The sequence below is a fragment of the Sminthopsis crassicaudata genome, chromosome 4 (assembly GCF_048593235.1).
Source record: "Sminthopsis crassicaudata isolate SCR6 chromosome 4, ASM4859323v1, whole genome shotgun sequence".
In the NCBI taxonomy this organism is placed as follows: Eukaryota; Metazoa; Chordata; class Mammalia; order Dasyuromorphia; family Dasyuridae; genus Sminthopsis; species Sminthopsis crassicaudata.
Genome location: NC_133620.1, coordinates 449,968,444 through 449,994,958, shown reverse-complemented (window position 1 = coordinate 449,994,958; position 26,515 = coordinate 449,968,444). Strand labels below are relative to the sequence as shown.

Below are 26,515 nucleotides of genomic sequence, written 5' to 3'. Positions count from 1 at the left end.
CAGTGACAGGGTTCCCAGGGGCACGCTCCCGGTCCATGAGCAGAGCACTTAGCATACCCAAAGCTCAGACAGGATTCTAGTGATGAGAGCCCTGCTGGCTTGCTTGGTTTCATGGGTTGGAGACATGGATTTTCTCACATCTTTCATTGACCAGGTAGCAGTACCTCCCCCCACGACCATTACCCTTAACCCATTTGAGAAAGAGGCCCAAGCTAGAATCTCATTCTTCCTAGTTCTATTGAGAGCAAAGCAAGTAGGTGGTGGCCCCCATGCCGACTTTTCTTAAATCAAATGACAGTATTCTCCTGTCCAAAGTCACTAGTTGGAGTTTTTCCCTAGGCAGTAGGACTTGGGAGCATCCTCCATCATTGGCCTTCACTTCAGACTTATGATCATAAGTTTTATTCCATCTGTCGCTGTTTAGTTTCTCTGAGTTGAGGTAAATTAGAGGGAGATAATTTGAACTGCTCTGCTTACTTATGGCTTCTGCAGCAAGTCCTTTTAAAATGTAGCTAATTATCAGTTGGACAGACTATCTAAAAGAAATCTGCTGTTCCTGTCCGAGCACTGTGCTGGTGCTAAGAGCTATAAAAATGCTCCCCTTTTAATGGGGGGCCAGCTTAGATATGGAAAGATGAAGCAGGAAGAATTGTTGTCACTCATAGGGATTTTCTCTCTTTTGGTCACTAGCTAGCACAGTGTCTGTAGCATGTACTGGGAGACATTTTTGCCCATCTTTCTGAAATGAATATTTTCAGGACAGCCTTTTATTAATCTTTTTTGTTCCCCCCTCATTAAAATAAAGTGAGACCCTTCCACATAGCAGGGAAAGGTCCCTCCTTCCATATAGCAAGGGGACTTATTGTGCTGAGGGTAGAAGAAATGCCCTGGGCAGACTTGTTCTCCATCTCCTGGACCTGGATCCCTTGGGCAATGCCTTGCCTACAATCCTATTTGTAAACACATAAAACAAAATACATCAGATTAGGAAGGAAGCTAATTATACAGAAACAGATCATCACAGTATCTCTTGATACAAACAAACACGGGCACACAGGCACCACTTGAAGAAGCCCTGGGCTGCGGAGGGTCCAGTAAAGGTTTTCATTTGTCATTGGAACTGGACAGCAGAGGGTCCTCTGACCTTGCTTGTGACTTACTTGTTCAGTACCAGACTCTGTGTCTTCTTGATTAGCTGTCCGTTCCAACTCCCCGGTTCTAATTAATGGTATCTCCTAAACTTACATTCTTTAGTGCTCTCTCTCCTCCTCCCTTCCCCTGCCCTCTTCCTTCCCTTTCTGGATTTGTGTGACTTCCAGTGAGACTGAAGCTTCCTCAGCTATCAATTGAGGGATTAGAATGTAATCAAAGACCATATTAAAGACCATAATCCCCAAAACAAAGTCAAACTCTGACTCATGGAGTAACCAATGACCATCCTTGAGAAGACTCATTGAAACTTGACCTCCTCCCTGATGGCAAAAACTCCTTCCACTAAGACACAGTAGTGCACGCACCGTGAGGTCTGGTTTCGGAATAAGATTTTTTGTTTAATTACAGCTCTTTTGTCATAAGCAAAGGTTCTTTGTGAAAGGAGTGTCTGACCAGAACATAGCAGTGGTCTTCTCCTGTAGGTTTATTATAAATAGGTAATCTGGCTCTCTTCTCCATCATTGTTGCTCTTTCTGCGTATGTGCCTGTGGCTATTGTGTACATTGGTTCTATTTGCTTCATTTTGCATCAGTTTGTGAACGTTTTCCTGTGTATTTTCTCTCTGTTCTTCATATCCATTGTTTCTTCCAGTGTTTTAGTCCAATGAATTCTGGAATACTATTGTTCTATAAGAAATGATGAACAGGCTCATTTCAGAAAAGTCTGATAAGACTTAGGTGAACTGATGCCGACTAAAGGGAGCAGAACCAGGAAAACATTGTACACAGTAACAGCAACATTGTGCAGTGATCAATTATGACAGACTTAGCTCTTCTCAGCAATACGGTGATCCAAGGCAATTCCAATAGAATGCAAGTGGAAAATGCCATCTGCGTCTAGAGAGAGAATATGGAAACTAAATGTGGATCCAATTGCACTATTTTCACTTTTTTTCCTTCTTGTGTTTTTTTCCCTTTTGTTTTGATTTTTCTTTCACACTTTCAAAACATGACTAATATGGAAATACATTAAAATACTCTTATGCATATAACCTATATCAGGTTGCTTTCTGTCTTGGGAGGGAGAAAAACCTGGAAGTCAAAATCTTACAAAAATGAATGTTGAAAACTATCTTTTCGTATCACTGGAAAAATAAAATACCATTAAGTTTAAAAAAAATAATAAGATAGTTTTATTACATTCACATAAGATAATTTGTTTAGTTCTTACTGAAGTAATGGGTATCTATTTTGTTTTCAGTTCTTTGCAACTCAGAAAAATGCTTCTATAGATGTTTTGGTGCAGATGAGAGGGAGGAAATAAGCATTTTATAATACTTATTATGTGTCAGGCCCTATGGTAAGCACTTTGCAATTATCTTGTTTGATTCTTGCAAAAACCCTGTAAGGTAGGCCCTGTTATCCCCATTTTACAGTTGAGGAAACAGTTGAGACAGGTTCAGTGACTTGCCCAGCTAGTAAGTGTCAGGGCAGTATTTGAATTTGTTTTCTCCATGCCTAGCACTCTCTCCACTGTGAAACCTTCTTTCTATTTTGAGCCTCCATAGATTATAGGACCATTAGTAAGCTCTCTGAGTCAGAAATTAAGAACATTTTAGTCACTCTCCCAGCATAATTCCAAATGAATTTCCATAATGATTAGAGTATTTCAGATCTCCACCCACCATATTTTGTTCCTGTTGATGTAGAACCCCTTCAGTATTTATTATTAATAAAAAGAAATCTATTTTTAAAAATGAAAGAACTCTCTAAGATCCCTTCTTGCCCTAAATCTAAGGGCCTTCCCTGGAATGTCCTCAGCCATTCTCTTCTGCAGTGGAAAGCCTCTCACTTTTTAGAAACTTGGTTCCACCACAAAGTCTTCCCTCCAATCCCAATATATATTCCTGGTATTGAGACCCACTGGATTTGGGAATAGGGAATGAAGACAATTTGGGGAATGTCTTCAGACCACCCCACTAATACATCCGTTTTGTAAGAAGTTCATGAACCCTTGCTATTGGAAAAATCCAAAAGGGTGAATAGAAATCAGAAATTTTGTATCTCCTCCTGGACAGAGAGAGAAATACAAGCTATGACTACACTATATCATGACAAAAAAGAGGGATTTAAATAACAGTTCTCAACACAACTCCTGATGAAAAGAGTTGTACGTTTCAGAACTGAGCCCCTCAAGCATGAGAATAGGAGGTGCTACTAATGGCTGGACATTGGCTCTTGAGGAAGACTCATCTTAAGTTGAGGAGGGAGGAAGGGAAGCCACAGAAGTGGGTACAGGGGAGAAGGAGAAACAAGATTTATCCAGGTGGGAGTTGGAAGAAGGAAGAGGGAAGCATTTGAAGTAGTCAGATGCTTCTGAGACCTCTAGAAAGAGAAAAATTGGAAATTAAATTTGGTGGTTAGGAAGTCAGTGACCTTCAAGAATACGGTTCAGTGGAGACAAATTACCTATTGTCTGCATAGCACCTTGCCCATGGTGAGGTCTCAATAAATATTTATTGAATGAATAAATAGAATGGAGTGGAGAAAAATCATTTGTGAGTCTAAGCAAGGGGAGAAAGGTCAGTGGCTTTCTAAGGCCCCAGGGGAGTCAGCAGTGTTCTTTCTGTGGGCTGGATTTCCCTTCTGGATGAGGAGGAGAGTGATTATCTCCCAAGATGTGATGGGATACTCCCAGGATGGCACACGGGGAGATGGGGATAATCTTGACCTAGGTCGCATGGATTAAAAATAGTTTGGTTTTCCCTTTGTCGCCCCTGCAGGTTAGAGCATAGTGAGAGCCTTGAGGACAACCAACGGAATCTCTTACAAATGACTGAGAAGTTCTTCCATGCCATCATCAGTTCTTCCGCCGAGTTCCCCCCTCAGCTACGCAGTGTGTGCCACTGCCTGTACCAGGTAGGCCTTGGGTTGAGTTGGCTGCCAGCCATTCCGAGCTACTCCAGCCGGGAGCACAGATGGGAGGGTTGTGCCCACAGAGCTGGTGGTCAGGTCAGACCTTGGCTTGGTTCTGCTTGGGTCAGCTTAGAGGAAGGAGGAGGTTCAACAAGCCCCTAGAAAGAGGTGGGGGGGGTGCCCTGTGTCCTGTTAAAAACCCTGTTTCTTGTAGAGTTAGTAACAGATGTTAGGACACTTACAGTCAGGGTATTAGTGGTATTTGAAGAGCTACATGAGAATTTTTTTTTTTTTTTTACTTATCCTATTCACATGTGGGACAATATTCCACAATCCTCCTCCATTCCCAAGTTTGGTTTGGTTTTGTGTTGTGTTAAAGCAGACTGGAGATGGCTTGTTTCCTGGTGTGACTTTTGTGTTATCCGACAGTGAGTTTGTGGTCAGGTGTCTCATTTCCTTTGACTGCTCCAAGCAGAATAGTTTAATCCATGAGCCCTTCTTGCCAGATCCTTCTAGGTCGGACCCTATCACACTAAAGAGACTTCCTGGCTTCGGTTTGGTTCTTTACCTTAGGACAGTTGGTGACTGTCAGTAACTGCTGCCAGATGCAGGTTCAGAAATACCAGTGGGATGAGTAAGTCCTACGCCAATAGGGCTCCGGAGACCCTTGTCTTTCTGTAGAAGTGTTCAGGTTCCAGCATTTTGGGCTGTGTGGGAGTTGGTGCTTCTTATGCATGTGCTTCTGTCTCATCTTCCTCTAAGACAGTCGCCAGCCTGTAGTCTTTAGTGCCGCGCTTCAGTTGCTTAGCTACATGCGTGAGACTCCCCCATTTAAGCAGCTGTTCCAGGCTTCGATGCATGTGGGGCTTGCGATTTTGCCCCCCTGTGATATTTTAAAATGTGTCATCTTTATCTGTAAAAATAATTTTCTCAAAATATACCCAGTAGATAAAGCATTTATAGAAATAAATGTCTTTTCCATTATTGTGGGGTTTCTGCACTTGCAGAGGAGAAAAGCCCAAGGAAATTGTTGGGGAGTCAAGCTGGTTCAGCAGAAATTGGACTTAATTGGGTTCTTGAAACATGACATTCCCCTGCCAAACCACAGAGGACAGCATCCTCTCCTGGCTTGGACTTCATTGGGACAGGTTTGAAAGTTCCATTCTGTAGCTTTTGTGTGTCTGACACTGGGATGGACTTCAGAGCTCCTTTACACGGTGCTTGGGTCGGCCTCCTTGAGGTGACCAGATTGTATTGATTGGGGGCCTCCATTGGTGTGATTGTAGTCTCCTGGAATTGGAGGCCAGAGACCTGGCTCCTAGATTTGATTTGGTCACAGACCTTCACCCGCCTTGGATTCATCCTTTGTGGATCCAATCTCTTCTTTGTATTATCATGAGTCTCTACAAATCCTTATTCTTTGACTTCTATCTCTGGGTTCTGCTGAGTTTGGGGATCTTTCATTGGTTTAGCAACACAAGGAAGGTGTCCATCCAGGACAGTGCTTGATTGAAACATTGGGTCCATGAGGAAGCATGAGGCCATTGCTACCTCTGCAGGCAGCAGGGTTTGGGGTGACTTTTCCAACAGAAACCTTCCTTTTGGCATAGATTTTAAAGGGAAATGTCCTTCCTGTGTCCAAGGAAAGAACTCGTTTGTGTTTAGGACATTGTAGAATGTCATACATCATAACTGCAGTGGAAAGAGATCAATATTTCGTGGTCTCCTGCTGCATGATTCATTTTGTGCTTTCATAGCCTGAGAGGTGCAGTGTCAATGTGCGTGACTTCATTAGCCTCTCTGATCTCATCAGTGTGAGGCTTGGACTCCAGAGGTATGGGTCGCAATCTGTCTTTGTCTCTGCCCTCCCATAAATTCTCTACCCACTGAGCTGCGAAAGCTCCTAGAGATGCCTTGGCTCTGCTGGACACCAGTGGTCTGGACACTGTGGATTTCAGCCATTTATCCCTTTAGCACACCACTGGCTCTCCTGCTTTTACAGCCAGGTCTTCTTGATATTATTCCCTCTGCTTTTCCTTTGTATTTTTGTTGGTAATATCCCGGAACCCTCTGATACAGCCCCCCACCCCACCCCCATCCATCCCTACTGGTTTCAGGTGAGTTTTAGCTTTCATTCTTGAGTATGTGCAGTCAAAGCAATGCCAGGACCAAAACTGGTGATAAATGCACCTTTTTTTTTTTTCAGGGAAAAGCTTGGAATCATGAAAAGAAGTAGGCAAAATGCCAAATACAGTTCTCACCATTCTGTTCCCTCGTTAGTTCTTGACCCAATTCATGATTCATCTGCAATGTCTGTCCAGGATCCATGTACTGATGGATCAGCTCAATGGGCTGTCCACATCACAGCCTGACAACAGTCACGCTCTGACCTCTTAGCTTGTCCTGTGTGGCTGGTTAGGTGACCCTGCCTGGCAGAATTCTCTGGGATGTCCAGAGATGAATATGGTTTTCTTCGTGGATGAACTTGGGCCAGTTATGGCCGTATGATCTGCCACCCTCTGTTTGGATCATCCTCAGCGACTGACAGAAGGCCTTAGGCAATGATAACCCTTGTCATACACATAGCGGCTAACATCTATTTAGGACTTCCAGCAGTTTCAGAGAGCTTTAAGTATGCTGTCTCATTGGAACGATCCTGGGGGCCAGGTGGCGTCAGCCCCATTGCACACACGTGGAGTCTGACGCTAGAAAGCTTCTATGAGTTGCCAAGGATAGTATAGCTAGTAAGTGTCTGAGGCTGGATTTGAACTCAGGGCTTCCTCATCTAGCTGACCTTATGGGAGGCATCTGTCTCTTATACCTCCCTCAAAGGAGATAATCCGAGACGTCTCTCTTGTTGCACTCTTTGAGAAAGCTTTCATGATTGTAATGTAGGTATGGAACATAGCTAATTGGAGGGATTGCTTTTAACCCCAAAAACTAGTAAGCCTGGGGGTGTCGCATTCTCTGCCTTTTAGTCATTTTTGTGACTATACGGCCAAGTCTGCTGTGGTACAGGGTTTGTGAAAGCCTGTTTCTGCCTTCAGACCTTGAGGGTGCCAGAAGCTCAGGGTCCCAGGGAAGGTGGCAGACCAGGCCAGACTTACAAAAGCAGAAGCCATCTTTTGCTGGGCTGCCCTGCAAGGCTTTTCAGCAGGACGGAGTTTGCCATCACCTTTTCTCCTGTAACTTTTAAGAGCCCACAGTTCCTTCTACTCCTCCGGGAGGCATCAGGATGAGCATCGGAGGGAGCTCAGACTCAGGGCCCTGTTAAAGATTCTTCCTCATGATCCGAGTCCTGCTGCTGTCGCTGCTGCTGTTGCTGCTGCTTCCCTTTTGCCTTGTTATTTGGACATTTTCTTGCCCCTCTTAGCTCCGGCAGCAGTTCTAGACAATCTTTAAAAAATTTTGTTTGATTGGTAGGGAAAGCAGATCCCTGTATTCCCCACGGAGCATGGCTGTCGCCTCATGAATGAGATGCTTGAGCAGTCTTGAGAATATGTTCTCTGGGCTTGTGCACCCAGAGGGTTTCCATGCATGGAATTTTTTTTGGCTCATGCGTTGACAAAATCTGTTATTTTAGAAATTTGTTAAGACTGTGTTAAGGTGTTACAGGACACGCACACACGCACACTGAACAGTGTCTGTTGACATTTTTCCTAAATTTCCCAGATGGGGAGCAGAGAAAGCCAGTATTACCTTAGTGGACCTGAGAGTTCATTGTAAGTTGGTTATGATACTGAAGTCAGCTAATGGGAAGTTATTTTATTTCTTCTTGGTAAGTCTGTCTCTCTGAGTATCTGTAGCTTCTCAGGAATGCCTTTTTCAAAACTTTCTGTGAGAATTGTGTTCCTTAATTGAAGATTTCTTGCAACAATCCGACGTTCATTTATCTTGAGTGGAAAGTAGACTTTTCTAGCCATGCTGACATTGACTGTGTGAGGGAAGAGAAACTAACCCAAATGTGTTCTGTTATTGACTTTGGGAATGGAGGCCATCCATCATAAGATACTTGTATTCTAGCCAGAAATAGTAGAAATGATTAAACCCCACACTTACCTGGTCTTCTCTTTAGGACTTGAACTGCAGAATGTGGTAAAAATCAAAACCCAGGATTAAATTTCATCATCAAAATTGAGTTGATAGCCCATTTTCCATTCCATTTGTGTTACATTGATTGTGTAATTTTCTGTACAAGTCAACATTGTTTTTGTTGCTGTATGTAGTTGGTGCTGTGACTTGTTTGTGCTCATCTCTGTTCTGTAGGCAACTTGCCACTCTCTACTGAATAAAGCTACCGTAAAAGAAAAAAAGGAAAACAAAAAATCAGTAAGTCTGGAGCCCTTTTTATTAGCCATTTCTTTCAAAGCAAAACAAAACCTCTTTGCTGTTTGAACATCTTCACCTCAGCCTAATGAATTCTCACCTTAAAATCATTCTACTAATTCTGGCACAAATAGCTTTCATTTCAATTAACCCTGGAATTAAGTTATATTTAAACCTTCTTTGCATGCCTTTGGTTTGTTTTAACTCAAAGGCATTTGGGGTTTTTTCTTTACATTGGCTATTCCTAATCTGATTTTACCATCATTTTTAATGATAAACGAATGCAAAAGAAACTTAATTTCAAGGCCTTAGGAAATGTTGAATCTCTTTATTTTTGTCTCTTGTTTTATAGTAGTTAGCATGAGTGGGTTATTTCCCTTATGAGGAAGCTTAATTATAAGGGAAGAGTAAGCTTCCCTTTCTAAATGTTGTCAACTGGACACAAACCAGCCTCTAATCTGTAAATGGCTGGAGAAGAACAGAGGAGGCAGAGACAGGAGAGTCAGGAATCAAAAAGAAACTGAATTTCAGAGTGAGGAATGAAGCTTGCAAGCGAGGAGAGATCTAAACGCGTATGCCAGGGTCCCACCGCTAGTGGGGGATCCAAGGCAAGGTAGAAACACCTCAGAGACTTACACCAGTGGGACATGGCGGGCTGTAGCCCTAGCAAGGGGGATGGACAGCAGGGAGACAAGTTTGATTCCCAGCAAGGCTTCATGACCAGAACATGGGTGCTTGTCCGAGCTGATCTGGTGTCCATCTGAGCTCAAAGAACCCCTGGTGTTGGGCCAAGCAATACAGTAATTATGGAATTTTGCCAGAGGGTGAGATCATCCAGGGGATGAGAGCAAAGGATTGTTGCTTTCCTTCTGGGTTTCTCCTAGTATCTTGACAAATTTATTGCTCAGGTTTTTTGAGCCCCAACACAACCCATTTTTCTTTTGACTAGTCAATTCAGAAAAGTACACTTATGGCTTATTTTCCCCAAATTAATAATAAAGATAACAATAGCTAGCATTTATATAATGATTACTATTTGCCAGGCACTGTGTGTTAAACACTTGACAATTGTTACTCATTTGATCTTCACAGACCTAGCAGATAGATACTATTATTACCCACATTTTACAGATGAGAGAACTGAGGCAGACAGAAGTCAAATGACCAGGATCACATAACTAGTAAATGTCTGAGGCCACTTTTGAACTCAGATTTTCCTGACTCTATAAAATATATTACTTGCTTTAAAAAAATATCCATTTCAAAATTATAGTTTGACAGACCTGTTTTTTAAAGGAAAACAAGTCATTCCTAGAGAAGGATTTCGTTTTATGAAACAGCTTGGTGGCATGGTGGATAAAATGTTAGGCTTGAAGTCAGGAAAACTCATCTTCCTGAATTCATATCTGGCCATGAACACATTTTTTAGGGTTTTGCTATGAATATGGCAAATCATTTAAAAATAAGAAGACCCCAAAACTTTCTTATAAGCTATGTGAACTTGTGGGAAATTATTCTCCAACTTTTATTATTTTTAATATTAAATTTAAATATTTAAATTAAACAAAAATTGGAATATTCTTTTAAAAAATAAAATGCCTTAGGATATAGGAGCTACTTGTATTATTAATTTCCTTTAAAAATTTTGAGAACTAAAACCATGGTTTATAGAATGGCGACACTGTCAAGCATGCCTACTCGAGAGTTTCTCCTTGGCTTTGCAATACTAATTACACCTGCTAATAGCAATTAGAGCCCACTGCATTTCTACTCCTTGATTAAACACTTCTTTCTAATACTTTAACCTCTATTCCTCAGCACAAATGCGGTTAACTTCCCAGGCACTGCCAGAACGTTGAGATTAATGATGTACTCTAAGCCTTTCGCTTGGCAGTGTGCTGACTGACGTCTCTGTTCCACTGAGGCGCACAAATTAAAGTCCACCCCAGCTCCCATCTCTCTAGAGCATGTTTCTTAGCCCCCTTGTCTACCTTCACTGTAGTTTTTCTGAATTTGCTCAACTCTTCTCTGAAACTTTCCTGAGGTGCTTTGCAAATGACATTTTAAAAGTTTGTGGATAACACAAAACGTGGATTGCCTTTTCTACATCAGAACAGGTGCAATGGGGCGTCGTGGAATCGTAACGAAAGTAAGTGGTAACGTTCAGCGGGGAGCCCCAGCACGATTCAGAGGACTGTGCAGATTAAACCGAGAAGGTCTCCTCACTCTACGCTCCAAGTATCAGTTGGGAAGCTCATTGGGTTGCTTAAATGAACTTTTCACTTGAAAAAAAGGCCTCACAGAGTTGGGGGAGGAGGTCTCTTTAGGCTTCTGGAAGAAAGGCATATTGATCCCTGGAAGTGTTACTGTTTCTTGTTAAGATAATAAAATTTGAACTTTGTTTCTTTTGAACGTTAACTTTAAGTGCAGCCATTACATGGCTATGCACTGATGGGTTGGTAGCGCTATTCCTAGAGCTGTTTCTTGACTATGTTTAAATTAATGGTTATAATTCATATCTGAAGTAAAGGAACATTTGGATTTTGGCTAATGTAGAATCAAAAAGTTGCTTATATATAGAAGAAATTTTATGTTTTATTTCAATGGATTCAGTTTTTTTAAAATTCTATTGTTTTTCTTTTTCTTGAATATTTGTGCAATTCTCCTTGTAGAGGAAATAGCAATGATGCTTTCTTTTTGGTAGTATGAATTCTTGCCATTTCCTGGTTCCTGAGATGATTTCCCCACACTCTCAGTGAATGGATGCGTGATGATATATATCCTAGCACCATCTCCTAAGTGAGATTTTACCAGGCTTCAGCCTGCTTGGCTGCTCCTGTTCGACTCTTAGTGACTTGGAACTGAGGAAGGAAATGGTACTGGGGAATGGAGGGCAAGACTAGGTTTCAGTTTCCATCTAAGAAATGGAGCAGTAATTGAGAATTTTAGTCATAGGTTTGTGGGGTTGAGGAGTATTAAGAAATCTCTTGTACATCTATCTCTGTCACATTTGAAAACGTGATACTTCCAAGAGTTGGAAGCTGTGCTGCTAAGGAAACGGTTTTAAAAAACCCTTACCATCCCTGCTCCTTTTCTGGAAAGTCTACCTTTTACTAACAGTGACTACAAATGAGGGAATCTTTTCTTCTCTCGGGCAGTCTATAGTATAAACCTTAAAATAGGATAGTTTAGAAGACGAGTAAAAATCAGTCAATCAGTAATTATGTATTAAATGCCTACCTATTGCTAAGCACTGAAGCTACCACTGGAAATAGCTCCTGCCCTTAAAGAGCTTATATTCTACAACTGAAGCTTTTACATGAATTTGTGTAAGCACGCCTCTTTGGGGCAGAATCCTATTAAATCTGTATCTTAGGAGCACAAGAATGGAGGTTTTACCCAGTGAAGCCTCTGTGAAAAGCAGCAGTCTCTCTCTTTCTCTCTCCCTTTTTTTCCCCCTGAGGCAATTGGGCTTAAGTGACTTGCCCAGGATCATACAGCAATTATTCTCCTACCTATGAGGTAGCTCCATTACTAAAAACATATTTGTACAAATCAGTTCTCTCCATCAAACTCAATTTTCTCATCTAGTGATATATAGTAGGAGATTTCTTCCCATCTTTGTGATCCTATGTGTCCTTTTCTGTGTCCCAAGGACAGCCTTCCTATCCAACTGGAGCAGCTACCACAGCCATGATGAGCAGTACTGGGGGAAACAAAACCAAGGGGAAGGGGTTTCCTGATATATAATTTGATCACACAGTTTCATGTCTTAAAGAAGTTAATATCAAGAGATAGTTTTGTAAGGAGGAGGCCATTTAAGATGTTTTTCAAAGTTTAAAGAGAAGTAGATAGGTAAAAATTCCATTTTAAAACAAGAGAGGGAACTCTAAAATGAGATAGCTATTGCTGGTGGGTCCTTTTTTCTTAAAGATTCCCAAGAATTCCCCCTCTTCCATGGCTTAAATAGAAACCCGCCCTGACTTCTCCCACCCTAAGGTGTTGTAAAGCATTCTGGGAAAGAGAAGGGCCTGACTTTACTTAGGGGGAGCCCCAGCACAGTTCCCTCTTGACTTTATGCAGAGTGAGCCAGTTACTAGAGAAACTGAGTTGGAGAGAAAGACTGTGAATGCTTAATAACTTAGGCTGGACTGAATTCGGGAGTGGGAAGTTGAGAATCTGGCCTCTGCATTACACAGGTTGTCTATATTTCTTGATTTCCTTCATGCTCTAGCTTAGAGGGGCTTTTTTCCACTTGCAGTGAAATTGTATGCTCGATGGCTTTGAAATTAAGATCTCTTTTCAGGACTCTTCTGCTTAATTCATGTCAATGACCTATTTTCTTTTGCATTTTATTTGTGCAAGTTAAGACCTGAATGTGAATGTTGCTTCCTGTCCTCTGTCTGGAAAGGGCTTCATGGGCCTGTTGTGTGGATGGGCGTCTGGAAGAATGAGAGCTGGGCAGTTGGGGTTCCTTTGAATTTAAGTCATGCCCTAATCACTCTGACCTCTTTGGTTTTAGGTTGTTAGCCAGAGATTCCCTCAGAACAGCATTGGCGCCGTGGGGAGTGCCATGTTCCTGAGATTCATCAACCCTGCCGTTGTCTCTCCCTACGAGGCAGGGATTTTAGAGAGAAAACCGCTCCCTAGAATTGAAAGGGGGTTGAAGCTGATGTCAAAGGTGATGAATTGCTTTGTGCTTGGCTATTTTAATTTTCACCCTCTTGTCTAGAAAATTCCTTTTGAGCTCCCTAGCTAGTCTATGAGCTTCCCAATTTCAAGACCATCTTTTGAATATTGAAAATGTAGCATTTCATTTTCTGTGGTTTTCCTTCAATTTATTGTACTATTTGATCATGAAAGCCTGCTACAGCCTGACATTCAAGGGAGCTCCTTGCTGTGAGACCCTCTCGTAAACAATTTGTTCTACACAAGTGCTTCTTGTCTGGTGATTTAAGGGCACATCTAGTGAGTGAAAATACAAATAGACTTATGGGGATTTTGTCTCGAAAGATGCTTGTGTTGTACATGCCATGCTATCAGTAACCTGTGTGAAGAAAACAGTCTGTAGACTTAGTATACCTAATAAATTAGAAGAACTCAATCCCTATCTCTGATCATATGAAAAAGAAATACATTCAGTGAGAAATTCTGTAAAAGGAAATGAATAGTTTTGATGAGGTCTGCATTGTTTGGTGACCTTTTTGTATTTAGATTCTTCAGAGCATTGCCAATCACGTCCTTTTCACAAAAGAAGAATATATGAGGCCTTTTAACGATTTTGTGAAAAGCAACTTCGATGTAGCACGGAGGTAAGCAGCTAATTGTGTTCTCCCCCAATTCCTCAGAGGGAAATTTTGAAACCATGTGGAAATGCTATATTTGTATGCATGTTTACATTCATTCATTCATTTCTGCCTCTGGAGATGAAAGAGCAGGGGATAGCACATAAGATGCAGATTCCCAGTCAAGGAGACTTGGGTTGGAATCTCACTTCTGACACATCCTGATTGTGTGACTCTGGGAAAGTCCTTTGACCTCTCAGTACCCCCCAGGCCACTCTCCAAGACTCTCCGTGCAGAAGAGGGGCCAGGCTGCATCACAGGGGGGATATCTGTCAGAGAGATGCATGGACCATTGACATCACAGCCCTGCTCCAAACCACCCTCTTCCTCATTTACCTCAAGGGTCTCATTTTTATTCTGGAAGGGACTCTTGTCTACATTTTGCTTTCTTCCTTTCTTGTTAGGGAGTAGGGATAGTATAATACCCCAGTTCTCTTGTATGTGAACATAGCGTGATAGACATTTCAGTATTTAATGAATATGTGTACTTGTAAGTTTTTAAAAATTTTGCCAAAATTTGTATTTTGGTAGATTTTTCCTTGATATCGCATCTGATTGTCCTGTAAGTGATGCCATAAACCACAGTCTTTCCTTCATCAGCGATGGCAACGTCTTGGCTTTGCACCGTCTGCTCTGGAACAACCAAGAGAAAATCGGCCAATATCTTTCAAGCAACAGGTAGACAATCTCAATTGTTGTCCTAAGGGGACCTTTTCCTTTACAGTCTTAGATCTCAGTTGTCAGTTTGTCAAAATCCATCTTTTGTTTGGTGATGAATTACAATATCCCATATATGTAAAAGTTATTTTGTATGGAAAAGATTATATCTTGTAGAAGATGAGCCTAGCCTGTCTTGCATTTGAGATGACACTATATATTGATGACTATATATTGAAGCATTCTTTCCCCGGTTATTTGTGACACCTCTGAGTGTCCAAATGGTGATCTAAGGAGCCTATCCTGGGAAGTCTGAAGCTTTTTGATTGAGTCTTCTCTAAGTCACTTCTTCTTTCTAGAGATCACAAAGCTGTTGGAAGGCGACCTTTTGATAAGATGGCAACACTCCTTGCCTACCTGGGACCTCCAGAGCACAAGCCTGTGGCTGACACACACTGGTCCAGCCTAAATCTTACCAGTTCCAAGTTTGAGGAATTCATGACGAGGTAAGGGAGAACCAGGGAATCAGCATGTGCACTAGCTTTCTCCTCACTGAACTGCATACCTGCATGTCCCAGCCATCCCAGAAATGTCTTCACTTTTGAAAGACTTCCTTGTTCTTTATCTTCCTTTAACACCGGATGTTCATTTTCAGAGACTCCAATTCTGTAAGGTATAATTATTTTATTTTATTTTATTTTTTTGTTGCTGTTGCTGTTGCTGTTGTTTTTGTTTTTGTTAATTCATTTATTTATTTATTTATTCATTTATTTGTTTGTTTGTTTGTTTATTTATTCATTCATTCATTTATTTATTTATTTATTTAGGTATAATTATTTTAAATTGGTACTTTGGAGAATATTTGATTTCTTTGAATTTTGTTTTAAAAAAAATAATTAAAAATAAATTTTGTTTCCCTTCACCCCTAGTATTGTAAGGGGGAAAAATGTTGTAACAGATATTCTAAGTTAAACAAAACAAATTCCCCCATCAGTTGTTTCCAAATAACCCCTATATCTTAATCTGTGTCCTAGTCCATTCTATCTCTCTTAGCAGATGAGCTGCCATAGGCTTCATGCTCTATCCTCTGGAGTTGTGGTTAGTCCTCGTGTTGATAAAAGACCCGGAGGCTTTCAAGCTGTTTGTTGTTACTGTGTTGTTCTGAGTGTACCGGCCACTCTTCTGGTTCTTCCCTTTATTCTGACTTAATTCACCCAGATCTTTTCAGGCTTCTCAGAAAACATGCCCATCGTTATTTCTTACAGTTAGTCTTCCATTGCATTTATACGGCATAAGTTTGTTCAGCCGGCCCCCATCTGGCGTGTATCCCCTCACTTTCAACGGTCTGGGATTGTAGGGTCTTCTTGAATGCATATCACAGCCTTGCTATGTCACTTTCTCTTTCTGGTTCATTTTTGCTGTTATTTCCCCCCTAAAGTTTATAAGGGATCTCTCCAGTGAACTAGAGAGCTTCCTTTTGTTTTTTTCAGTATATAAAGGGTGCCCACAAACCACTGAGTCTTAGTTCTTGAAACATAGCTGGCTTGCCAGCATTCCCAGGATTCCTGTCATCTGTAATACCCTTTAAAGAGTTTTCTACTTTAGTCCTTCTTAGTTCCAAGGGGACAGCTCGTACTTCTAATGGTCTGCTGACAACTAAGTTCTGGCAGATCCTCCCAACCTGGAAAGGGCTCATCCTGGTGTAAAAATTCCACGAAACTTTTGTATAACCTCCTTTGATGAAGGGCAGCACAATACACAGCTCTACCATCATGCAGAGAGATAAGGCAGGACTCCCAAAGGTCTGGTGAAACGGTGCCTCCTGAGGCATATTCACATAGTCCCTCAAGAAGGCGGCTTTGGGGTGTTCGCTGAATCCTCCAGAAGTGGCATTTATTTGTAGTGTCTTGTACGTCACAAATGCTCAAAGAGCATAAGTGCATTTAGGATTTCTGTGATAGGCATTGAAACAGAAACGAAACATTGCTCAGATGTGGTGCGTCATGAATTATTTCTGTTGATCAAATACAATTCTACCCTTGAAAATCTTATCTTTTCGGGGCAGCTGTATAGATAGAGCACCAACCCTGACGTCAGGAGACCTTTTTCTGGTGTCAGACACTGAACACTTCCTAGCTGTGTGACGCTGGGCAAGTCACTTAACCTCAATTGCCTCAGCAAAAAAAGAAAAAAAGAAAAGAAAAGAAAAGTTATCTTTTAACCTAAAAGTTACATATTAATACCTTTGGAGTTCTGGAGAGTGTCTTCCAAAAATAACACATCCAGGATACAGAGTGGCTGATGCCCAGGGGCCTCCATGACAACTTTTTTTTTAAACTTTTGACCACCAGTAGATTTTTCTGTTGATCTGCCATATCTGACATTTAACTCCATTTATGAATTTCCATATTATATAAATTAGCATCTGCAGAGGAATAAAACATAATTTTTTTCCCCTTTCTAAACAGTCCTTAAGGAGTATACCATCCTTTTTCTCCCTTAGAAAGGTCATTTTGGGGTACCTCAAATATGTGTACACATATAGACATCACTAATGCACACTTCAACACCCCCCCCGAATTCCCTCCCTTCCTTTAGGAAGCAGCTGTTTTCCTCAGTTTTGGGGGGTTGTCCCTTGGGTTCATTCTAAACCATATTTCTCAGTTTGCCTTGAATGATGTGGCTTCTCTAGAGCGTCCACACCAAGTTTCCTTCTTTTGATTTCTGAGATCTAGTTGGACAAAGAAGTGATTTAATAATGACCCTTGAGTCCTCCAGACTGACTTGTTACTTATTTGAACTGTTATTACTGTTTTCAGGCATCAGGTACATGAAAAAGAGGAGTTCAAGGCTCTGAAAACGTTAAATATCTTCTATCAAGCAGGCACTTCCAAAGCTGGAAATCCTGTTTTTTATTATGTCACACGAAGGTAAGGCTGCTCCATTTTTGTTTCTTTTACCATGATTTTAAAAGTAAGATTACTGGCTGATAGCTAGAGAGAAGCTGTCTGCATTTGTGGCATTAAAGGCCGTGTCAGGAGTTGTTGGGAGCGTGGCACTGGGCAAGAATGTGAGGGGCGTAGTGTCTGGCTCGGATCCTCAGAGGCCGTTGTCCCTTCAGCTGGGAGCTCTCCCTTGCCCTGTTGTCTGATGATTGTGGAGCTTCTGCTTCCCCATGACGGCATTTGGATTCTCGGGCCTTGTCCTGGCTCGATCAGAATGTGTGCCTGGTCCTGATGTGGCGGCGTTCACTGCCCACAAGGGATGCTTCCTTGTCTCCTTTGGTCCCTGCTTACTCTGTGGCTGAGCCCTCTGCCAGGCCTCTGGGACAGACCCAGTGACCCCTGCTTCTGGGGCAGTTCCCTTGGAGGGGAGGGGAAGGGGCTGAGAGCATTGTCTGGAAGGAGCACAAAGGCAGTGCAGGGCACCTGAGGGATCTTTCTTGGGCCAGAAAGTAGAATAAAACAAACAGAAAAGTGGGAACACTCGGGAAGAGATGACAGGTGAGATGAGGGGGAAGTGAACTGCAAACCCCAAAAGCCTAAGAGGTGTGGCTTGTCCAGTATCCTCCCTACACTTCTGAAAGTCTGTGAGCGCATCCTCCTCCTGCTGTCCTGCCCCTGCCTCGAGAGCCATGGTCCTCTGGGGCTTTGTCCTCTGCCACATAGTGGTGGGAGACCAGGAGTCATGATCTGAACGGTGCAGCCGGAGAAGCTGGCAGGAGGTGCCCAGTCCCTGCCCCTGGCAAGTTCTGGGAAGCCTGGAGGCCGAGCTGGTGATGGCTTTCCATTTCAGAACTGTCTCCCTCACAAGCCTGTCAGAGATGGGATTGTGAAGATTATTCGGAGTTAGGGAGAAGAGTGAAACGAGGGAAGGCGTTTGCTAATGACAGTGCTAGGGATTTCGCCACCTCTGCACCCAGTGCTACCTCTACTTCCCCTTGAACCCCACTAAAACAGAACTTCTCCACCTTTTTGGTTCCCTTGGCTTCTCGGGCACCAATCCTCAGGATGATGTTCTTAAGTTATGGGAGGAAATGTGAAATATCAGTGAGAGTAACTTTTCTCTCCTTCTAAATTGATGGTCTCCCATGGTAGAACTCCTTTTTAATTCTACCAGTGTTCATTCAGCCTTTACTTAAAGACTTGTGGTAGGGCCTGCCTACTGCTTGCCAAACCAATCTCTCCTCTTCTGGACTGTCTGATGGTGAGAAATTTTTTCTTAGTTTCAAGCATACATCTCTCTGGCCAGGAACCGAAACATGGAAATCAATAAACCTCAGGTAGGAGCTTTACTTTGCCTGCCTCCTCAGGATTTCCTGCCCCAGTTCATGGCATCGTCCCAGCACTATTCCCTGGTCCTCTTCCCACTGGATCCACCCAGGGTCTGCTGCTTTCTTTAGTGTCTTTTTTTATTATCCCGTATAAAAAGGACTTGCCCACTGTGCCCAGAAGGTGTCCTACGGGGTACCCTTGAGAGCCGGGGTAGACTGCAAACTCACCACAATGGTGTGATTACATTTGCAGGGAAAAGCATCATTTTTCTTCTAGTAAGTTTATTTATTTTTGATAGACATTGTTTTATGAATCATGTTGGGAGAAAAAAATCAGAGCAAAAAGGGAAAAACTAAGAGAGAGATTAAAAAAACAAATCAGAAAGAAGGGAACCTCGCATGTGTTGATTTACATTCAGTCTCCATAGTTCTTTTTCTGGATGCGGATGGTATTTTCTGTCCAAAGTCTATTGGGATTGCTTTGGATCACTGAACCACTGAGAAGAGCCAAGTCTTTCAGAGTTGATCGTCACCCATTCTTGCTGTTACTGTATACAATGTATTCCTGGTTCTGCTTGTTTTGCTCAGCTTCAGTTCCTGTAAATCTTTCCAGGATTTCTCTAAACAGCTTGTTCATAGTTTTTATAGAAAAATAATATTCCATTATCTTCATATGCCCCAACTTGTTCAGCCATTCCCCAGTTGATGGGCAAGACCTACTCCTTTTCCAATTCGCTACCACAAAAAGAGCTGAGTGACAGCATTGTTGATGCTGAATGATGGGGAGAGTTCCTGACTGAGCTTGAGCAGTTTGAGAATCCGCGGTGGCCCAAAGACCAAGGCAGGCTTGGGCTTCTCAGGCCCTGAACCAAGAGGCCCTTCCTGTGGAGAGAGGCCTTTCCATGCTGTTCCTTGAGTGACCTGGGCCTGCTTCTGTCATCTGAAGGTGTCTGTGTGAAAATGGGTGTAGCCAGGCCCATGGAAGAGGGCCTGGGCTTGTGACAAGCCTCGGCATTCAACCCTCCGCCTGGGGGCCCAAGTCTTCTGTCACTGCCGTCTGCCATGGCCCGAGTCCTTAACTTTCCCTTAGTTTTTCCTTCTGGCGGTGATTTGGGGAGCTGAAGGCTTCTTAGGGATCTTATGGTTGAAGTCTCTCACCTTATAATTGGGGAAGCCTAGATCTCCCCGAGTTTGGTCTCAGTTACTTCCATAGGAGAGTTTCTATAAGGCAGACCCTATTTTTGTTATTATATTATTTATTGATTTCTTTAGGTTTTTTTTTTGTTTGTTTTGTTTGTTTTTTTTAATATCACCAGAATTCTCCCAGCATTTCTTCTGCCTTCTCCCAAAGAGCTATACCACAAAACAAAGAAAAAGAGGAAGGGAATCAACAAAACCAGTCTATCAAAAAAAGTCTGAAAATACATGTAATGCTCCATCCCTGTGGCCCTCCCACCTCTGCAAAGGAGTCAGATGGCAGCTGGGTTGGGATGGGGACAGTATTTCTTTTCTATCTTTGTATGTTTGGGGTTTTTTGGTGAGGCAGGAAGGGTTAAGTGACTCGTTCAGGGTCATCCAGATGGAAAGTGTCAGGTGTTTGTGGTGATATTTGAACTCAGGTCCTCCTGACTCAGTCGGTGCCCCGTCCTAGCTTTCCTTAGGAACCATACTGGTTCATTATAATTTTGCTTTGTGGTTTGTATTTTGTATTTTTCCAGAGTATTTGGTAGTGATTGAAATCCCCCCAAAAAAGGGGAGAATTTATGTGTTCATTACAAAACCATTTGAATGACTGGCCACCGAAGAGAATGTCAAGTTAATGTTATGTGGAAGAGGATTGGCAAAGCATCAGTGCCAGAGGGAGGCGTGTGGATATTGGGTTCAGCCATTTTAAGCATGTCTAACTCTTGGTGACCCCATTTTTCTTGGCAAGGATACTGGGGTCGAGTGCTAAGTCTGCTTCAACAGTTCATTTTACAGATGAGGAAACTGAGGCAAATGGGGTGAAATCCAGGGTCACCCAGCTATTGAGGATCTGAAGTTAGATTTGAACTCAGTCCCCCCCCGAAAAAAACAGGAGTGAGATTTCTGCTGTACAGAAGCACCCAGGATTCAGAACCCCAAGAGAATAAAGCCCTCCTCACGTTGAGTGCTGCTCTTGTTGCATCTCCTTTCTGGCACTTAGTAGGTGCATAATCATGTTTACTGAATGACTGAACATCCTGTTTTTCCTCCTGAGGACTCTGGCTCGATATGATCAGCTGTTGTTTAGCATAAATGTAGGAGCTGGACTTGGGGCTCCACATTCATTCCTGTTCCCATTACAGACGCACTGGTTTAAATCAACTATTTAATTATCCAGGAAAAACCCAGCAATGTCTCATATAAGGAATCATCAGCTCCTAATGTTTGTTTATTTTCTGTAAATCTATTTTCCTATTCTGGTTTTGTAACAACAAGCCATCTGCTGTGGAAAGTGGTGATATATTGGCTGTACTGATCATGACCCCCAGAGAGGACCTTCTCCATCAGTAGGGCAGATGAACCTTCCTTCTGCCAGTGACTCAGTCAGTCACCATGGGCGAATCACTAAAGCTCTTTGACACCATTTCCTCCTGTGCAGGATGGAGGTAGCCCTTTATAAGAGCCCCTCTCATGGGCTTATTGAGGGAGGGTCATGTGAATTAATGTGTAGAGTGCTTTGTGAACTCTAAAAATGCCATGATATCAAAGGCAGAAAGCATGATTTTTGGCAGCTATGGCTTGCATTCTGGCCTAGCCAGTGAGTTCCCTTTGGGCATTCTGGGGAGTTTCTTTTTTTCTGAGATTACCATGATTAAGATAAAAATACAGGGACAGCTGGGTGGTACAGTGGATAGAGCACCAGCCCTGAAGTCAGGAGGACCTGAGTTCAAATTTGGCCTCAGACACGTAACACGTCCTGACTGTGTGACCCTGGGCAAGTCACTTAACCCCCCAACTGTCTCAGACAAAAAAAAAAAAAAAAAAAAAAGATAAAAATACAGATCTCAGGGTATTTGTGTTCATACACACATAGACACGTACACAGTGTTCATTTGGTTAAAAATTTTATGAACTAAGTACGGGAATATCAAGAATTTCTTAAACTTTTTCTGCTCTTCTATTGTGCCCATTTGAGAGTTTTATAAACCTGAAGAGAATCAACATCTGGTTTGTGATTGTTTTTTAATGAAAAACCATAAAAAAAACAAAAAAAAAAGAAAAGAAGCACTTTCTCCATCCATTCACCAGTCATTTATTGAGTAAATAGTGTGTGCAAGCTATCAAATCACTTAACTTCAAGAAACAATCAGAATATATAAAAAAAAAGACATTCATTAAAGCATAACAGTGGTAAGTCTTAAGTAACTGAAGTGCAGTCTAGATAAAGACTTTATCACCGAGCTTCCCATTTTGTGGTAGATGACAATGAATGGCAAAATCCAGAAAGTTCATCTCACTAACTCCCAAAGCAGTAGGAAAGGCATCATGAAGAAAAGAAATGGAAGGTCATCCATTGGCCTGAGGGTGGAACTGCCGTTATGGGCCGTGGAATTCGCTGGAGGATTTTCCGTAGTAATTCCAAGGATTACGGGAGCCCTTCCAAGTACAAGTAGGAAGCCGATCAACCACAACGTAGACATCATCTTCCTCCCTGTTTCTACATAATACAAATGCATGCCAACATTTATTTTCAAAAAGAGGCAAAGAAAATCTCAGCATTTTAATTCCCTAGTTTGTTCCATCCGGGGTCTAACTAGCTAACTTTTTCTAGGAGGGAACTGTAAACTTTCCTATTTTTACTTCAGTCAAGGAGGGGAGTTAAGGGGCTTAGGACAAGGACAAGCAATGAGGCTGATGGAACGATAGAGGCAGGTGCCTTTTTTGGTGGTAGTCTCCTGTAGTATGTTCCATGCCGCTGAAGCCCAGAGGAGATCCTCTCACTTGTTGGGGGCAGACTTAGCACTAGAATCCAAGCCTTTCAATTCCTATGTGGTGTTCCTTAATAGTCTGATGATCCAGGCATGAGAAGAAAATAAAAATAAAGAAATGCAATGGTTGGGCTTCTCGTTAAAACCAAAAAGCAGCACTGGCTTTACCTCGCGTTGTGAAAAGTGATGATCTACCTCTTTGGTGCAATGGGGACTATGTCTCTTTTCTTAGGAGAGAACATTTTTAAGGTTGTAATCAGAACTAAAGGACTGAAAGAATGTCTTTACCTGGTGACGGTTTTTCTTTTGACGATTACAAATGAGGCGTCTTCTGTGCCCTTCCCTGAGGAGTCTGGTTTCTCATTCCTTCCCATGCTGCTTAAATACCATTTGGTAGTTGGTGACAACGGGAACCTGCTTCTGGACAAAGAGCTCTCCAATAGAAAACTCTGTTTACTCTTCTTACCTAGTATTTTCCAGAGCAACTGTTGTCAACATATGGAATAAAGGCAGAGATCAAGGAGTTCAGATGAATTTACAATCTTGCTAAAAGCTACTAATTTATTAAAAAAAAAAAAATCAGCAAACGTCACTTTCTCAGTCCCCAGTCCCATTTACCCAGCAGTCCTTAGAAATGTATCTTTATATTAACTTTTATTGGAGAATTCTTATATTTCATTGTCAGTTTTACAAGTTAAGAGGAAAAAAAATCAAACATATATATTCTAGGGGGAAAGCATCATTTATATTTCTTGTTAAGATTCATGTCTTACCATAGTCAGGATTTGAGCATAGTTCAGGAAAATTCATGTCAAAATTAATTTCTAATATAACTGATTAATAGAACCTCTTAGAAAATGGGTCCAGAAAATGTACCTCTAATTCTGTGATGAAAAGATACTCAAAGCATTGACACATTTGTGAGGTGATTCTCTTATTTCCTTACTTTAACATACCAACCCACTTTAAAGTTTCCACATTGGGACAATTAGTTAAATTCTTTTTTTCTCCAGAAATTGTTTAAATTAAAAAAAAAAATCTTGAAGCAGTATTTTATTCAATGCTGGGTGTAGGGAGAGGAGAGGGAGAACTGATTCAGTCCTTTTAGGAATGGCCTAAACCAGGAAGTTGAATGAGGTGGGTTGCATGGGCACCATCACAACATTGGCAAGCAGTTTAAATTCACCATGGTGTTAACATGACAAAGACATTTCTAAAATGCATTCAAAGTAATGTACAAGTCAGTACGTGTTTCTGATTTAAAACTTGCTTTCCTTTGTCACCTTTTTAAAAAAAACACTTTTAATAGAGCTTTCCAAGCTTAATTCAGTTCAGCTAACGTTTTCTTTTCTTTACCTCTTTTAATTTCAATTTAATATTTGATTATTTTCCCAATTACATGTGAAAATAATTAACTTTCGTTTTCAAATTTTGAATGCCAAACTTTTCCTTTTCTGCCCCCTCCTCCTTCCCATTGAGACCATCTGATATAAGTCATACATACATAGGTAGTCATTTAGATTACATTTCCTTGTAAGTCATTCTGTGAAAGAAAATAGAACCCCACTGCTGCTGAGGAGTGGGAGAGGGAGGAAGTTTTGCTTTACTATCTTATTGTACTGAGAAGTTCCCTCTGTTGTCCAGACCTCAGTTTTTACTTGCAGATCACCAAGGAAGTTTCCCAAAAATGATATTAAATAAAATTGAGATATCAAAACATTTAAAAAGTGATATTTCCCACTTATGCCTGTGAAAACAATTTTTAACATAGATTTTAAAATATTTTGAATTCCACATTCTCTTCCTCCCTCTCATTCGCCTCCATTTCTGAGAAGAAAAGCAATTTTATGTAGATTATAAATGTTGATTCACTTCTGTCTTCTTCAACTCTCTGTGACCCCATTTGGGATTCTCTTGACAGAAGTACAAGAGGGATTGTCCATTTTCTTTATTTCATTTTGCAGATGAGAAATTGAGGTAAACAGAATAAGTGACTTGCCCAGGGTCACACAGCTAGGAAGTGTCTGAGGCCAAATTTGAGCTCAGATCCTCCTGATTCCCCCCCAGCACTCTATCCATTACATCACCTCACTACTGTAGATCATACATGTACAGACTGTTTTTTTTTTTTTTTTACACAACTTGATTAATACAGAAATATGTTTGTATCAGTTATAAATGCAAAACACATTTTCATATTGTCCTGTTGTGAAAGAAAACACAGACCTTGCCCCCCCAAAAAAACATGAACATTAAAAAACATGAAAAAAAGAAAGTGAATAAAATTATACTTCCATGTGCATTCAAACTCCATCAGTTTTTATTGTGAAGTCGTTGGGAATTGTCATGGAGCTCTGCATTCCTGAGAATAGACCACTCACAATTGACCATCACACAACACTGCATTTGTTGTTGACAGTGTTCTGGTTCTGCTCACTTTACTTTTCATCAGTTCGTGAAGTCTTTACAGAGTTTTATTTTTTTGTTTTTTGTTTTTTAAATTATCCTTGTTACTTCTTACCGCATAATGGTATTCCATCTCAATCATAGACCACAACTCTTGGGACCATTCCTCAGTTGATAGCTATCCCCTCAATTTACAATTCTTTGCCATCAATTAGAGTTGATAGAAATATTTTTGTACAAATAGATCCTTTTCCCTTTAAAAAACTCTTTTTGGGATCTAACTCTGATATTTGTAGTATTTCTGGATCAAAGGGAAAACTTTTTTTAAGGTACAGAAGAAAACAAAAGGAGGCAGAGACAAGAGAGTATTGAAATTTATTTTTTTGCTTTTTCAAAGAAACAGGCGGTATGAAATTAGACTTGATTTTAGATATAATAACACAAAACATCCTCTTGTGTTTATGGAAATGCTCCCTTTTGTTGCTTAATTTAAGAATACAAATTTATCTCAAAAAACATGCACATGTTATCAAATGAGCATTTTTACTGCTTTTATTTTCTTTACAAAATAAGATGATACTCTGTTGTCACTCAGTTGATTACAAAGAAAGATCCTCACACCTATGAGCAATTTTTCCCCTAACATTCACAAGTGGGGCCATTGAAAACTTTTGCATATGATTCTTCACATTTCTTTTGACTATCAGTAACTCCCATTTGTGCCAGCATTTCTCCTGTCAAATAAGATTTTTTACACTTAGAATTTCTGTAATCAGCTTGAAGTAAGCATGTAGTGCTGTTGTAGTTGCATTCATGGTTTTTGAAAAGAGTGATTTTTCTTAATAGAAGCATATCATTTTCTTTCAAAGCATCTATTCAAAGTAAGCAGCATAGCCACCTTTGGAATCCTAGTGAGCAGCATCGTGGTTTTAGATTCTGGTTTTAGATTCTTTACTTTCCTTACCTCCTAACTTGCCCCTCCAGCTGCCTTCCCGCCATCTTCGACTGGATGTGCCCTTGATACCTCAAACTCAGGTTGTCCAAAATGGAACTTATCTTTCCCCCAACCTCCCACCCTCACCCTCCTTCTCCATTACTCTACAGGCACCTCAGCCCTCCCACCGAGGAATTGTCTCAGATGATGACTTCACTTTGTGTTTTTATACTTTTTGTTTGGGTCCAGTCGGCACTGTAAAGACTCACCCATTTTGTCCTAACCCTGTGCCTCCACTATGGCCATGGCAAATCACTGCAAGGAGTGAATCTGCTCTCCCTCCTTTTTATTTATTATGTCTGCACTGAACTAGAAAGCAGCCAGTAATTTCATACCAGCAGCCTGTGGCCCTCCTTTCCTCTATGGAGGAGGGACCGCTTCTGGGCTTATCACATATTCCAGATACTGGGCCAGGCGCTGTAATGAGCACTTGACAGATATTATCACACTTGATCTGAAAAATTTTGGGAAGTACATGCTTTTCATATTCCCAT

General features: G+C 41.3%; 1 protein-coding gene and 1 long non-coding RNA gene across 13 annotated transcripts in view; one reads left to right on the top strand and one right to left on the bottom strand.

The window, feature by feature from the left end:
* The window catches only part of LOC141540057 (neurofibromin), a 205,592-nt gene that overhangs the window by 129,171 nt on the left and 49,906 nt on the right, over nucleotides 1–26,515 (top strand). For 10 of the 12 annotated variants that reach the window (XM_074263645.1, XM_074263644.1, XM_074263643.1 and 7 more), the window contains 7 exons: nucleotides 3,935–4,070; nucleotides 8,334–8,396; nucleotides 12,916–13,074; nucleotides 13,608–13,705; nucleotides 14,270–14,416; nucleotides 14,755–14,901; nucleotides 17,215–17,325. In XM_074263645.1, the coding sequence (XP_074119746.1) occupies nucleotides 3,935–4,070; nucleotides 8,334–8,396; nucleotides 12,916–13,074; nucleotides 13,608–13,705; nucleotides 14,270–14,416; nucleotides 14,755–14,901; nucleotides 17,215–17,325 (861 nt within the window). The remainder of the gene's footprint in view (nucleotides 1–3,934; nucleotides 4,071–8,333; nucleotides 8,397–12,915; nucleotides 13,075–13,607; nucleotides 13,706–14,269; nucleotides 14,417–14,754; nucleotides 14,902–17,214; nucleotides 17,326–26,515) is intronic. The other 2 variants (XM_074263650.1, XM_074263652.1) reach the window with 1 other exon arrangement.
* LOC141540062 (uncharacterized) lies at nucleotides 21,930–23,073 on the bottom strand. The gene is made up of 2 exons (XR_012481459.1): nucleotides 22,910–23,073; nucleotides 21,930–22,350 (listed from the first exon to the last, which is right to left on the bottom strand). It is a non-coding gene; the product is annotated as an uncharacterized LOC141540062 (long non-coding RNA).